General features: G+C 41.9%; 1 protein-coding gene across 1 annotated transcript; it reads left to right on the forward strand.

The window, feature by feature from the left end:
• The first annotated feature begins 12,943 nt into the window (after window positions 1-12,943).
• LOC124695675 lies at window positions 12,944-14,740 on the forward strand. The gene is made up of 3 exons (XM_047228500.1): window positions 12,944-12,964; window positions 13,045-13,956; window positions 14,170-14,740. The coding sequence occupies exons 1-3, from the start codon at window positions 12,944-12,946 to the stop codon at window positions 14,674-14,676; spliced, it is 1,440 nt and encodes a 479-aa protein (XP_047084456.1). The 3' UTR covers window positions 14,677-14,740.
• Window positions 14,741-15,310: the final 570 nt, after the last annotated feature.

Here is a 15,310-nt window from a genome sequence, read left to right on the forward strand (position 1 = left end):
ATGATGCAAGAGCTTAAACATGAGCACAACAATTGCCAAGTATCACATTACCCAAGACATTATAGCAATTACTACATGTATCATTTTCCAATTCCAACCATATAACAATTTAACGAAGAGGAAACTTCGCCATGAATATTATGAGCTAAGAACACATGTGTTCATACGAACCAGCGGAGCGTGTCTCTCTCCCACACAAGCATGATGTAATCCAATTTATTCAAACAAAAACAAAAACAAAAGCAAACAAACAGACGCTCCAAGAAAAAGCACATAAGATGTGGCCGAATAAAAATATAGTTTCAGGGGAGGAACCTGATAATGTTGTCGATGAAGAAGGGGATGCCTTGGGCATCCCCAAGCTTAGACGCTTGAGTCTTCTTGATATATGCAGGGGTGAACCACCGGGTGCATCCCCAAGCTTAGAGCTTTCACTCTCCTTGATCATAGTATATCATCCTCCTCTCTTGACCCTTGAAAACTTCCTCCACACCAAACTCGAAACAACTCATTAGAGGGTTAGTGCTCAATATAAATTGACATATTCAGAGGTGACACAATCATTCTTAACACTTCTGGACATTGCATAATGCTACTGGACATTAGTGGATCAAAGAAATTCATCCAACATAGCGAAAGAGGCAATGCGAAATAAAAGGCAGAATCTGTCAAAACAGAACAGTTCGTATTGACGAATTTTAAAATGGCACCAGACTTGCTCAAATGAAAATGCTCAAATTGAATGAAAGTTGCGTACATATCTGAGGATCATGCACGTAAATTGGCATAATTTTCTGAGCTTCCTGCAGGGCAGTGGGCTCAGATTCGTGACAGCAAAGAAATCTGGAACTGCGCAGTAATCCAAATCTAGTACTTACTTTTCTATCAACGGCTTAACTTGGCACAACAAAACACAAAACTAAGATAAGGAGAGGTTGCTACAGTAGTAAACAACTTCCAAGACACAAATATAAAACAAAGTACTGTAGCAAAATAACACATGGGTTATCTCCCAAGAAGTTCTTTCTTTTTAGCCATTAAGATGGGCTCAGCAGTTTTAATGATGCACTCGCAAGAAATAGTATTTGAAGCAAAAGAGAGCATCAAGAGGCAAATTCAAAACACATTTAAGTCTAACATGCTTCCTATGCATAGGAATCTTGTAAATAAAAAAAATTTATGAAGAGCAAAGTAACAAGCATAGGAAGATAAAACAAGTGTAGCTTCAAAAATTTCAGCACATAGAGAGGCATTTTAGTAACATGAAAATTTCTACAACCATATTTTCCTCTCTCATAATAACTTTCAGTAGCAACATGAGCAAACTCAACAATATAACTATCACATAAAGCATTCTTATCATGAGTCTCATGCATAAAATTATTACTACTCCCAACATAAGCATAATCAATTTTATTAGTTGTAGTGGGAGCAAATTCAACAAAGTAGCTATCATTATTATTCTCATCAAGTGTAGGAGGCATAGTATAATCACAACAAAATTTACTCTCCATAGTAGGTGGCACCAAAAGACCACTATCATTATCATCATAAATAGGAGGCAAAGTATCATCAAAGAAAATTTTCTCCTCAATGCTTGTGGGACTAAAAATATCATGAAAACCAGCTTCCCCAAGCTTAGAACTTTCTATATCATTATCAACAATGGTGTTCAAAGCGTTCATACTAATATTACTACCAGCATGCAAATAAGATTTCATAGGTTTTTTAATTTCCGCATCAAACCATCCATGTCTTAAATCAGGAAATAGAATAAGAAGCTCACTCTTGTACATTATGCCAAACTAGTGTAAACAAGAAACAACAAGTTGCAATTGCAGGATCTAAAGGAAATAGCTTTGAGCACACACACAACGGCGCCGAGAAAAATACTTTACACGGGACCGTAGTATGAGAGCCTTTTTACCTTTCCTCCCCGGCAACGGCGCCGTGAAAAGTGCTTGATGTCTACGGGAGCTTCTATTCTTGTAGACAGTGTTGGGCCTCCAAGAGCAGAGGTTTGTAGAACAGCGAGCAAGTTTCCCTTAAGTGGATACCCAAGGTTTATCGAACTCGGGGAGGAAGAGGTCAAAGATATCCCTCTCATGCAACCCCGCAACCACAAAGCAAGAAGTCTCTTGTGTCCCCAACACACCAAATAGGTGCACTAGTTCGGCGAAGAGATAGTGAAATACAGGTGGTATAAATAAGTATGAGCAGTAGCAACGGTGCCAGAAAAGTGCTTGGCGTGTAGTTGATGGCGGTGGTATTGCAGCAGTAGTAACGCAGTAAAACAGTAAACAAGCAGTAGCAATGTAGCAGTAGTAACGCAGCAGTAGTAACGCAGCAGTAGTAACTCAGCAGTATTTAGGAACAAGGCCTAGGGATTACACTTTCACTAGTGGACGCTCTCAACATTGATCACATAACAGAATAGATAAATGCATACTCTACACTTTTGTTGGATGATGAACACATTGCGTAGGATTACACGAACCCTCAATGCCGGAGTTAACAAGCTCCACAATAATGCTCATGTTTTAGTAACCTTTAGTGTAAGATAGATCAACGAGACTAAACCAAGTACTAGCATAGCATGCACACTCGTCACCTTCATGCATATGTAGGAGGAATAGATCACATCAATATATCATAGCAATAGTTAACTCCATAATCTACAAGAGATCATGATCATAGCACAAACCAAGTACTAACACGGTGCACGCACCGTCACCTTTGCACACATGCGGGAGGAATAGAACTACTTTAATAACACATCACTAGAGTAGCACATAGATAAATTGTGATACAAACACATTGCAATCATAAAGAGATATAAATAAGCACCTCACTATGCCATTCAACGAGTGAATAAGTATTCGTGAAATCTAGCCTAAGAGACCCACACGGTGCACACACTCGTCACCTTTACACACGTGGGACGAGGAGTCTCCGGAGATCACATAAGTAAAACTCACTTGACTAGCATAATGACATCTAGATTACAAGCATCATCATATGAATCTCAATCATGTAAGGCAGCTCATGAGATTATTGTATTGACACACATAGGAGAGAGATGAACCACATAGCTACCGGTACAGCCCCGAGCCTCGATGGAGAACTACTCCCTCCTCATGGGAGCAGCAGCGGTGATGAAGATGGCGGTGGAGATGGCAGCGGTGTCGATGGAGAAGCCTTCCGGGGCACTTCCCCGCTCCGGCAGCGTGCCGGAACGGAGATCCTGTCCCCCGGATCTTGGCTTCGCGATGGCGGCGGCTCCGGCGGGTTTACGTGGGTTTCGTCAATTGGTATCGGGTTTTCGATCCAGGGGCTTTATATAAGCGAAGAGGCGGCGCAGGGAGGGCTGACGGGGGGGCCACACCATAGGGCGGCGCGGCCCCCTCTGGCCGCGCCAGCCTAGGGTTTGGTGGCCCTGTGGCCCCCCTCTGGTCCTTCCCGGGTGTTCTGGATGCTTCCGATGAAAATAGGAACTTTGGCGTTGATTTCGTCCGATTCCGAGAATATTTCGTTACTAGGATTTCGAAACCAAAAACAGCGAGAAAACGAGAACCGGCACTTCGGCATCTTGTTAATAGGTTAGTTCCAGAAAATGCACGAATATGACATAAAGTGTGCATAAAACATGTAGATAACATCAATAATGTGGCATGGAACACAAGAAATTATCGATACGTTGGAGACGTATCAGCCAGTCTCAAGGTAATCAAAGAGTACAATAGAATATCGCTATGAAGATGGCTAAAATATGGTTGCAGAGATGGATGCGAGGTGGTGATGGCGGTAGGGCTTCGGTGTGTTGAGGATGATGAATGTCCCTCTTCCGGCGGCTTCCCTTTCTCCTTTGCACAAGGAAGTGGATGAAACACGAGTTTCGAGGGCCTACTGATATGAATTAGACATGGTCCCCTTTATGGAAGTTGTCAAATATGATGCCACCATTAGTACGGAGCAAAAGCTAAGGATACCCCCAATGGCCATTGATGGTGCTCCGGTGATGGCGCTAGACAATCTTGGTGGCGATTGTTGTGGAAGCGGTTGGGAAACCCCAAGAGGAAGGTGTGATGAGCACAACATCAAGTTTACCCTTAGTACAAAACCAAGGTTTAATCGACCGTAGGAGAAAGAAGTGACTTCTGAAGGTGTTGCTAGCTGACTAGTGGCAGAGCGCACTACCGGCGTCAGCAACAACGTGGAACATACACACAACACAACCAAAGTATTTTGCCCCAACTTACAGTGAGGTTGTCAATCTCACCGGTTTGCTGAACACAAAGGATTAGACGTATCGAATGGAAAGAGATGTTTGCATAAATTAAAGAGGACATGAATTGCAGTAAGTAAACATAACAAGATTGCAGTGGTTGAATTTATCAGTGTAAAGGAAAGGACCGGGGTCCACAATTCACTAGAGGTGTCTCTCCATAAAGATAAATAGCATGTTGGGTGAATAAATTACAGCTGGGCAATTGACAGAACATCGACCATACATGACAAGATGATTACTATGAGATTTATTTCGGCATTACAACATAATACATAGACCGTAATCCAACTACGTATATGACTAATAATCCACCTTCCGGTTAGCCCGAACCCCTTTCAGTATTAAGTTGCAAGCAACAGATTATCGCATTAAGCAATGTGTGTAAATTAAATAATAGAATTATTCTTGGATAAAACATTGTTGTTTTCTCCCTAGTAGCAACAACACATCTACAATGTTAGAAGTTATGTCACGCTTCCAGAAAACTAGATGCATGAACTTACTATCGAGCATAAATACCCCCTCTTGAAGTCACAAGCATCTACTTGGTCAGAGTATCTACTAGCAACGGAGATCATGCAAGATCACAAATAACATATGACATGAATATATAATTAACCTTAACATAGTATACAATATTCATCGGATCCCAGCAAATACAACATGTAGGATTACATAAGGATGATCTTGATCATGTAGGGCAACTCACAAGATCTATACATGAAACACAAATTGGAGAAGACAACCATCCAGCTACTGCTATGGACCCGTAGTCCAGGGATGAACTACTCACGCATCACTTCGGAGGCGGGCATGACGATGTAGATGCATCCGTTGATGATTTACCCCTCCAGCAAGGTGCCGGGAAGAGCTTCAGAACCCCCCGAAATGGGTTCTGCGATGGCGGCCGCGACAGAACTTTTCGTGGATGGAGGCTCGGGTATCCAGGGTTTTTCCGAGAAGATGTATAAATAGGCGGAGGATTTAGGTTGGTGGGGTACCTGGGGGGCCCACACCATGCCGTGGTGTGGGCCCAGGCCTGGCCGCGCCAAGGGCAGGTGTGGCTGCCCTGTGGCGCCTCTTCAACCCCCCTCCGGACTTCGTCTTAGTTTCGGTAAAATATTGACATTGGCTTTTGTTTCGTCCAATTCCGAGAATATTTCCTGTACAACTTTTCTGAAATACAAAAACAGCAGAAAACAGGGAACTCGCACTGTGGCATCTTGTTAATTGGTTAGTTTCGGAAATCATATAAAATTGCATCGAAATATAAGCAAAACATATATGAATTGGTGTAAAACAAGCATGGAGCATCAAAAATTATAGATATGTTTGAGACGTATCAAGCATCTCCAAGCTTAACTCCTGCTCGTCCTCGAGTAGGTAAGTGATAACAAAATAATTTTTGAGGTGACATGAAGCCAACACAATCTTGATCAAGCATGTAAAGCATTGTGAGCTGGAATCAAAGTACTCTAAACATAGACATGATAGATATAATTATAACAATAGAACTTAGCAACTATGTTATAACATGAAGAGTAACTCAAACAAAGGATCATGAATAATAGTGCATTGAAAGCAACTGTTTGTTTATGAGCATAGAGTAAACATAACAAAGTGGTACTCAACATGTCCTTTATGGTGTAGCAAAACATAAATGCTAGGACACCTTTAAAGTTCAAAGGGTGACTAGATACAAGTAATTTAAGAACAAGCAATAGATAATCATGAATCAATCAATAATAATTTTGGGACTATGCACACATTGCACTAAGAATGCTATGCTCTCTTAATTGGTGCATAAAGTAGAAGATGAAGACTCAACATAACAGTAAAAGAGAGACTCTTTGCAGAGTAAGAAAGATTAACAAGTTTTACAAATCTTCCAAAAAGTATGGTACTTATTAGCTTTGAGCCCTCATTGCCCCTATCATAAGCATCTTGAATGGTTGAAGTTAATGTGAGTAAACAATGAGCTATATGCTTGCAAATCACAAGTTGAAAATCTCATGCCCCTTGAATGCGAGTACCTAAATCTCATGATACTCAACTTCGGTCCCAAATAAGTTCTTGTCATTGTAAGTATACATATATCATTGAGAACCGCCAACGGGGTACCTCTTTCATGATGATATGGAGGTACTCTTGTAAGAGCAATCCCATGTCAAAATGACAAGACAAACAGGCAATGAGCATCTCAACAATTTTTTATTTACTATGGGTATAGTTTTTTTATTGCAAATGCTTCATAGAATGCTCACTATGGTTTAGCTGTAAATTTCCACCATGAATGATGCATGACTTGTTTCTCTAACTCGTATACAAACTCCATGGACTTACAAGTTTCCATTTTATTTCGCACCACTAGACATCCATAAACAAAAGAACATGACGTCAACTAAATATAAATGCAATGTCGAAAGTGTTCCCCATGAAAGAATGGTTATACTAACTCCCAACTTGCAATTTGCAAACATATAAACTTCATAAGATAGTCACAATGATCAAGTTTATTTTAGTGCAAGAAAGTAAATGTGCCATCAAGTTCGTGAGAGCTTTACTGACTAATTTTCTCATGCCAAAATTTAATTTGGAAGATAAATAAAAACATGATGAATTACTTTCAATAACAATAATGCTAGTAGGTAGATATGGTGGGCACAATTGGCAAACTTTGGATATTAGTGGTTGGACGCACGAGTAGAGTTCATATTTAGTACAGGCGAAAGCTAGCAAAAGACTGGGAGGCGACCAACTAAGAGAGCAATAATGGTCATAATCATGCATAGCGACAAAACATTATCAATCAAAGTATAAAGTGATATTACAAGTCAAAAATAAATATCATAGAGGCTTTAGTTGACTGGTTATAGTCATAACATAGTATAAGCATGCGCCAAGTCAACCCAATAAAGCATCAAAGGAGAATACCACAATATTATGCTTTTATGATGGAAAGAACACATGATTCTTTCAATGACACATTATGCACTCTCAGCCATTTGAGACAAATCACGCCAAAACAATAAATACTAATCATATGACAATAATAGCGTCCAACATGACATGCCAAAGTCCATCGCACATTCTAGACAAGCTTCCTTTTGCATCACTATAGTCATGAAACTTTTTACTCGTCTTCAACACCAATCAACTTATTTGAAATAACTCTCAGAGATGAAATACATTATGGACCAGAGAGCTAATCATACATAAATAAAAAATACTAACAAGCTCTGAACAAAATTCAAGTGAAAGAACAAGAGCTAAACGCAGTACTAGAAAACTAGAACACTGGCAGGACAATAACAACAAAAACTAGACCGTTCTATGCAATTAAAACGGAGCGGGTCTTTCTCCAAAATAAATGTGCCGGGATCCAACATATGTTACAGCAAACAAAAAATAAAGACGCTCAAAGAACAACACATAGCGTATGAAGCAATAAAAATATAGCGCATAGAGAAATGACCTGTTAATTTGTTGATGAAGAGGGGATGCCCAAGATTTGATCGCTTGTACCTCTTAAATGTTTTTTGGGGTGCAGGGACATCCACAAGCTTGATATTTTGTCCATTATTCATCCCATCACATCATTCTTCTCTTCCTACACTTGAAAACATTCTTCATACAAAATTTCACACAATTCTCTATTAGCAGAATTAGTACAATCAAAATAAACAAATCCACTTGAGTTCAGTGATAACATATATCAAAAATCTATTAAAGCATTAGCTACTGTAGCAACATTTCAAAAAGCTCTTTGATCAAAAGAACTCAAAAAGAAAGAGATTTAAGAAGCAAATGCAAATAGTGCAGAAATCTGTCAAAACAACACAACAGGTAAAAATCGATTTTTTCGAAAATCTTCTGTTGCTCAAATCTAAAAGTGGTCAACTAACGAAAGTTAGATAATAACCTGGAGCATATTCATAAAAAATGACAGCTCAAAATTACGCTCTAGCTATTTATACGAATTTTTATGGTAACATGACAGAATCTGTTTTCAGGACAACAACTTTCCCAAATCTTACTTTCTTTCTATTAGAGGCTATTCTTGGCACAAAAACGAAATAAAAATGATAAGAAGAGGTCATTACAAAGGTAATAACTTCCAAGACTTAAGAAAAAGAAAAATTAAGGAAAATAAACATGGGTTATCTCCCAAGAGTGCTTTTTTTAACGTCTTTCAGCTAGGCGCAGAAAAAGAGGTAGCATCAAGTATTATCAAGTGAATTAGCATCAAGAATTCAAAATACATTTAAGTCTGACCTAGGAACCTTGTACACAATTAAATTCACACACAACAAAGTGACAAGCATAAGAAGATAAAACAAGAGTAACTTCAAAACTTTCAGCATATAGAGAGGTGTTTTAGTACCATGAAAACTTCTACAACCATATTTTACTCTCTCATAATAACTTTCAGTAGCATCATGAATAAAATCAACAGTATAACTATCACATAAAACATTCTTATCATGAGCCACATGAATAAAATAATTACTACTCTCCACATAAGCATAATTTTAGTGGGAGTGAATTCAATAAAATAGCTATTATTATTATTCTCATCATCATAATCATCAGATATACGAGACATATTGTAATCATAATTAATTTTCTCCTCAATAGTAGGTGGACTTACAATATCATATTCATCATTGTAATCATCATAGCAAATTTTCTTCTCTAAAGCGGAGGAAGTAAAAAAGATCATTTTTATGAAAACTAGCTTCCCCAAGCTTAGACTTTCTATAGCATTAGCGATAATGGTGTTCAAAGAATTCATACTCATAACATTGCTATTAGCATGCAAATAAATTTCCATAGGTTTTTAATTTTCTCGTCAAACACTTCATGTCCTAACTCAAGATAAATACTATAAAGCTTTCTAATTTTTTTGTTGTTTTCCATTAAGCCTAACTAGTGAATAAAAACAAGAAACATCAACATGAAAAGTGCGCATGGAATAAACTAAGCAAAACAAAAACAAAGTAAAAAGATTGGAGATGAGAGACTCCCCTTGCAGAAATCACCTTTCTCCCCGACAACAGCGCCAGAAAATCTTGATGGTGCTTTGGTGATGGTGCCAGACAATCTTGGTGGCGGTTGTTGTGGAAGCGGTTGGGAAACCCCAATTGGAATGTGTGATGAGCACATCAGCAAGTTTTCCTTTAGTACGAAACCAAGGTTTGATCGACCAGTAGGAGAAAGGCGTGACTTCTGCAGGTGTTGCTAGCTGACTAGTGGCAGGGCGCACTACCGGCGTCAGCAACAACATGAAACCTGCACACGACACAACCAAAGTACTTCGCCCCAACTTACGGTGAGGTTGTCAATCTCACCGGTTTGCTGAACACAAAGGATTAGACGTATCAAGTGGAAAGAGATGTTTGCAGAAATTAAAGAGAACATGAATTGCAGTAAGTAAACATAACAAGATTGCAGTGGTTGAATTTATCAGTGTAAAGGAAAGGACCGGGGTGCACAGTTCACTAGAGGTGTCTCTCCATAAAGATATATAGCATGTTGGGTGAACAAATTACAGCTGGACAATTGACAAAATATCGACCATACATGACAAGATGATTACTATGAGATTTGTTTGGGCATTACAACATAATACATAGACCGTAATCCAACTGCGTCTATGACTAATAAGATTATCATCCGAACCCCTTCCAGTATTAAGTTGCAAGCAACAGATTATCGCATTAAGCAATTTGTGTAAAATAAATAATAGAATTATCCTTGGATAATACATTATTGTTTTCTCCCTAGTAGCAACAACACATGTACAATCTTAGAAGTTATTATCACTCTTCCAGAAAACTAGAGGCATGAACCTACTCTCGAGCATAAATACCCCCTCTTGGAGTCACACACATCTACTTGGCCGGAATATCTACTAGCAACGGAAAACATGCATGATCAAAAATAACATATGACATGAGTATATAATCGACCTCAACATAGTATATATACAATATTCATCGGATCCCAGCAAACACAACATGTAGGATTACATAAGGATGATCTTGATCATGTAGGGAAACTCACAAGGTCTATACATGAAGCACAAATTGGAGAAGACAACCATCTAGCTCTGCTATGAACCCATAGTCTAGGGATGAACTACTCACACATCACTTCGGAGGCGGGCATGGCGATGTAGATGCCTCCGGCGATGATTTCCCCCTCCGGCAGGGTGCCGGGAAGAGCTTCAAAACCCCCCGAGATGGGTTCTGCGATGACGACCGTGATGGAACTTTTCATGGATGGAGGCTTGGGTATCCAGGATTTTCCCGAGAAGATGTATAAATAGGCGGAGGATTTAGGTCGGTGGGCTGCCTGGGGGGCCACACCATGCCTTGGCACGGGCCCAGGCTTGGCCGCGCCAAGGGCAGGTGTGACCGCCCTGTGGAGCCTCTTCGACCCATCTCCGGACTTCGTCTTCGTTTCGGTAAAATATTGACTTTGGCTTTTGTTTCGTCCAATTCCGAGAATATTTCCTATACAACTTTTCTGAAATACAAAAACAACAGAAAACAGGGAACTGACACTTTGGTATCTTGTTAATAGGTTAGTGCCGAAAATCATATAAAAGTGCATCGAAGTGTAAGCAAAACATATATGAATTGGTGTAAAACAAGCATGGAGCATCAAAAATTATAGATATGTTTGAGACGTATCAGCCGTTAGCGAGAAAGCCCATGGTTTAAAAAATTATGTGTGTTCTAGAAATGGGCCATCGACGGGCCAAGCACGTTAACAATGTTTATTTGAAATGTCATGTTGTAGAAATGTGTAGCATCCTCCTAACGGGACCTACAAGTCTACTAGAATCCTACGTGGACATAAGTCAAATAAAGTCAAGCCAAGACTAGTTAACAAGGACGCCTGGTCAGGACATGGTCTACAAGTCAATGACGAAGACAAGATCAAAGATGAAGCACATGAAGCAAAAATCCCGTTAGGTGGAGACCTAATTGGGTAGTCCACCATGGAGCATGGACCATATGACCTATCTCCTCTGGCGAGCGGACATAGGTCGTTAGGACTAAAATACATGTGCTTGTAGGTTAGATTCCCGAGTTGGTACATGTGGATTCTAGATTTCCCAATTTGGAGAGTGCAAATGCCGGTATGTCAATGATTGCACTCCCAAAATTGGGGATTGGGAAATCATTGAAGTACCATGAATTAGCAAGACAAATGCATAATCAAGATTGGTTCAAAACCATGCCATTGTCTTTTCACTGTGTTGCCACTGGCAATGGCAATGGCATGATCATGCCCTTGTGTTGCCAATGGCTATGCCATCTTCATTGCTCTAACACCCAGTTGCTTTTCTTCCCTCCACCCGGCTACCATGACCACATCGTCTTGAACTGATGGACGAGGGCGCCGAAGCCGGACGTATCTGGGAGGGTGGAGGCTGTGCTGATGCCACCTCCCATCGTGGGCCGTCAGCCTAAGCTGGGGCACCTCACCAGGGCGATGATACCGCAAAGGTTCTATGTGCAGCTAAGCACGGACAACCTCCACATACTCGTCATGCCACCATGGTTCCACCACGCGCCGCGGGAGTGGATCTAGGTCCCACTACCACACAGTGTGGCCTTCTCTGCATGCCACTTCTGTGATGAGTGGGCGCAAGTCACCAACTATGGTGGCTAGATGGTCTTTGGTAGGAACTGACAGCAGTGGAGTACAAGTATGATCTACATCACGGCGACGTCGTGGAGTTCAAGCTCTAGGCCTTCGTCATGAAGATGATCATCTACAAGGCCGACTCCTCCACCGCGAGGCTCTACACCTGCCCCGATCACGGCTAGGCGGTGGCCCTACTTAATTTCTATGCATGTTAATGATGTTCATATGTAGTTTTAGTGGAACTTGATCGTTGTGAACATTTGCTGATAAGACAATGCTCATGGCTTTTGATCAAGGTGTTCTACGGGCTTCTATGCCTCTTGACCGTCCTTGCTTTTGAGTTTTGATCAGGGCGTTATAGCTTTCCCTGACAATGCTGAATATGTGATGCGGACATGCGGATAGCGTATGTCTGTTGTCATGTGCGTTTACTCTGTTGTGTTGTGGTTCGTAACGGCTATTTAGAGGTGGGAACACCATTTGAAGAGGGAAGTAACTACATCGCTGGTTAGCACAAAACCAAACAACCCTATTCTTCCGTCGTTAGCCATCATATCGGCGATTATTGCCTACCAATTGATGGATAGAAACTACACCATGAAACTTTGCCGGGATCCAAACGTAGTAGTGCACAAACAGGGCCAAGCTTCGTTTCTCCTCATGCATCATCCAGCAAGGTAAAATCATAAATAGCGAAATTTCACTGCGAACAACCAATCAAGCTCAAATTTGGGAGAATTGAACGTGCCAAAATCCATTGGTCGCATCTCGCATGCCTGATGATCGCCTCTCTTTCGCGCGCTCATGTGTGGCCCGTCTCCTCCCACACACCATCGTAATTAAGTAGACCACGAGATTTACGACTTGTACATCAGTTTGTATTGGACTCGGAAGCCAGTCTTGGGACAAGATTCGGAGCTGGCTATAAATAAGCCCAGTTCAGGCGTCCACCATTGTCAGCTTTGGGTTTTTTCTGTCTGAGACCGGATCAGCATGAAGGGCCGCCGCCGAGATGTAAGTCGTCGCTGCTCTGCGTTTTCTTCTCCTTCATGTATCCCTCATCCACCACTCATCCCCGCCCCTCCGCGTCCTAGCCGCAGTCACGGCAAGCAGCAACATGCAGCGGGGACGACAGGCTAAGCAAGCTGCCCGACGACGTGCTGCTCAACATCCTAGAGCGGCTGGGCACGCTCGACGCCATCAGAACCTGCATCCTCTCCAAGCAGATGCTCAAGCTGCCCACCATGCTCTCGCAGATCTTCATCGACTTCTATTCCGCTATGCGCGGCGACGATCAATCCTTTACGACCACGCGAGACCTGGCCCGGATCAACGGCGCGGTGGCCGACGTGACGGACATGATCCTGATCAGCTCGAGATCACCACTGTTCCCCGTTCGCAAACTGAAGCTCAGGTTCGTCCTGAGGCGCTACGACTGCATCTCCATCGGCAAATCTGTTGTCCGCGCCATGGCGGCGCGGAAGCTGGACGGGGCCGTGGAGTTTGAAGTACTGACGGAGTGTGGTTTCGAGCACTGCGCCGACGCCGATGTACTCCAGTTCGGGGAGCAGTTCAATACTTTTCTCGGCGACTGTCCCGACGCGTTCGCCTGCCTGACGCGGCTGGATCTGCATAATCTGAGGTTTGGCGAATCGGACATCCCCAAGGTACTCAGCGCTTGCGAGCGGCTCGAGTCTCTGCGTCTCCATAATTGTGACGCGGGGATCGGTTCGGTGCTGAGAGTTGAGCATCCGAGACTCGTCGAGCTCGAGATCTTCTGTGGGGAGTTTGAGACGGTGGAGCTAATCTGTCTACCGAAGCTCCAGCGGATGAACTATACTGACTGGGTCTACGACGAAGATCCCTTGTACTTCGTTGACGTGCCACAGTTTGCGAAGCTAAGCCTCACTAAGAATTGTTATTGGGGCCAGACCCTGAAGCTAAGCCAGGTGCTTGCCAACGCCCCCACCATAACCAACCTGCATCTGGATTTCCAAAGTGAGAAGGTACTCACCCACGCCCTCTCTGTCTCATGATGCAGTCGACTCATCAGATTGTTGTTATTACTATATATCATTATTATTGAAAAAACATAGTCTACAAATAGGTTTTACTTGCATGTATGTAACAATAGTGTAACTGAGACTTCATTGTCACCTCCTGAGGATGTAGTTTATGTGCATTCTACAATCGCTAATCCATTGTTTCGTTTGTCCTAGATATGGGTTCGACCAGAGAGCCCGAGACTGCTTGCTCCTGTGCTTGACAAACTGCACCATCTGAATATGGACTTCCTTCCTGAAGGATGTGACATCGCCTGGACAATGTTCTTCCTTGAAGCCGCACCATCCCTGGGAGAGCTCTGTCTCACGGTGTGGGATCATTGGTGCGGCACAGAGAAACTAAGCATTCGCAGAAAGAAAGCGGATGTGAAGTGGCAGCTACCTGCTCCCGATTTCAAGCACAAGAGTTTAACCAAGCTAACCATCTACGGCTTCCAGTCAGACGGCAACTTCACGGGATTTGTTAGGCGTGTCATGAAAGCTGCGGCAAACGTTGAAGAGATATCTTTGTATGATAGGAAGGTGTGCAAGTTCTGCACCAAAGAATTTGAGGATTATGAGACCGAGGTATTTCCATCGAGCCAGGAGAAGGATTCTTTGAGGGAAAAGATTACCGGCGGGCTGATAATGGCTTCCCCCGATGTGATTCGCTTCAGGTCCTAGAAGCCTTTGGAAATCACTGCAAATATCATTCATGGAATCACAATGATCTATCTTTTGTGGTTTGAAGGAGCTACTAAACTCTAGAATAAAGTTGCTACTCTGTCTGTACTCTTTGATTTCATTTGAATTGAAGCCTGTATTGTTGCCTAACGGACTTCCTCATATGAAATGCAGCCCCTACTACCATTATTCGAATAACACTCTATTTTGTTATAATTAAACAGATAAATAAACACTTTTGTGTAAAAAAGAATGACTAATATTAGGTTCAGGGAGGATTTCCATTTAGTTGATGAGAAAGTAACCTCTAATGGTGATGACTAGCTTGTTCAAATGGGAATTAGCTTCATTCTGTTGGATAATTTGACACAAGTTCCATGATTAATTTCAGAATATGAAACATGACGACATCAAGTACTAACATGTGAAATTCAAACATACTAGATTCATTAATCAACATGAATAGTAGCAAGGCAAACAACACAACATCATTCGCTAAACAGATCGAGATATGCCGCACGTACCGATCCGGTGGAGGTGGCGATGGAGGTGTGGTAGATGATGTCGTAGCAGTCACGTTGTTGATGACAACGTTGTTGACGACGGGTCGAAGTAGACGGCGATGAAGACGACG

This window comes from Lolium rigidum, chromosome 3 (assembly GCF_022539505.1).
Source record: "Lolium rigidum isolate FL_2022 chromosome 3, APGP_CSIRO_Lrig_0.1, whole genome shotgun sequence".
Lineage (NCBI taxonomy): Eukaryota > Viridiplantae > Streptophyta > Magnoliopsida > Poales > Poaceae > Lolium > Lolium rigidum.

What these genes read in the sequence shown, in the direction of transcription:
- LOC124695675 (XM_047228500.1), top strand. Translation starts at nt 12,944, where the DNA reads ATGAAGGGCCGCCGCCGAGAT. An exon ending in TGAAGGGCCGCCGCCGAGAT is followed by an intron (nt 12,965 to 13,044) that starts GTAAGTCGTCGC and finishes TCCGCGTCCTAG; the next exon opens with CCGCAGTCACGGCAAGCAGC. An exon ending in TGGATTTCCAAAGTGAGAAG is followed by an intron (nt 13,957 to 14,169) that starts GTACTCACCCAC and finishes CGTTTGTCCTAG; the next exon opens with ATATGGGTTCGACCAGAGAG.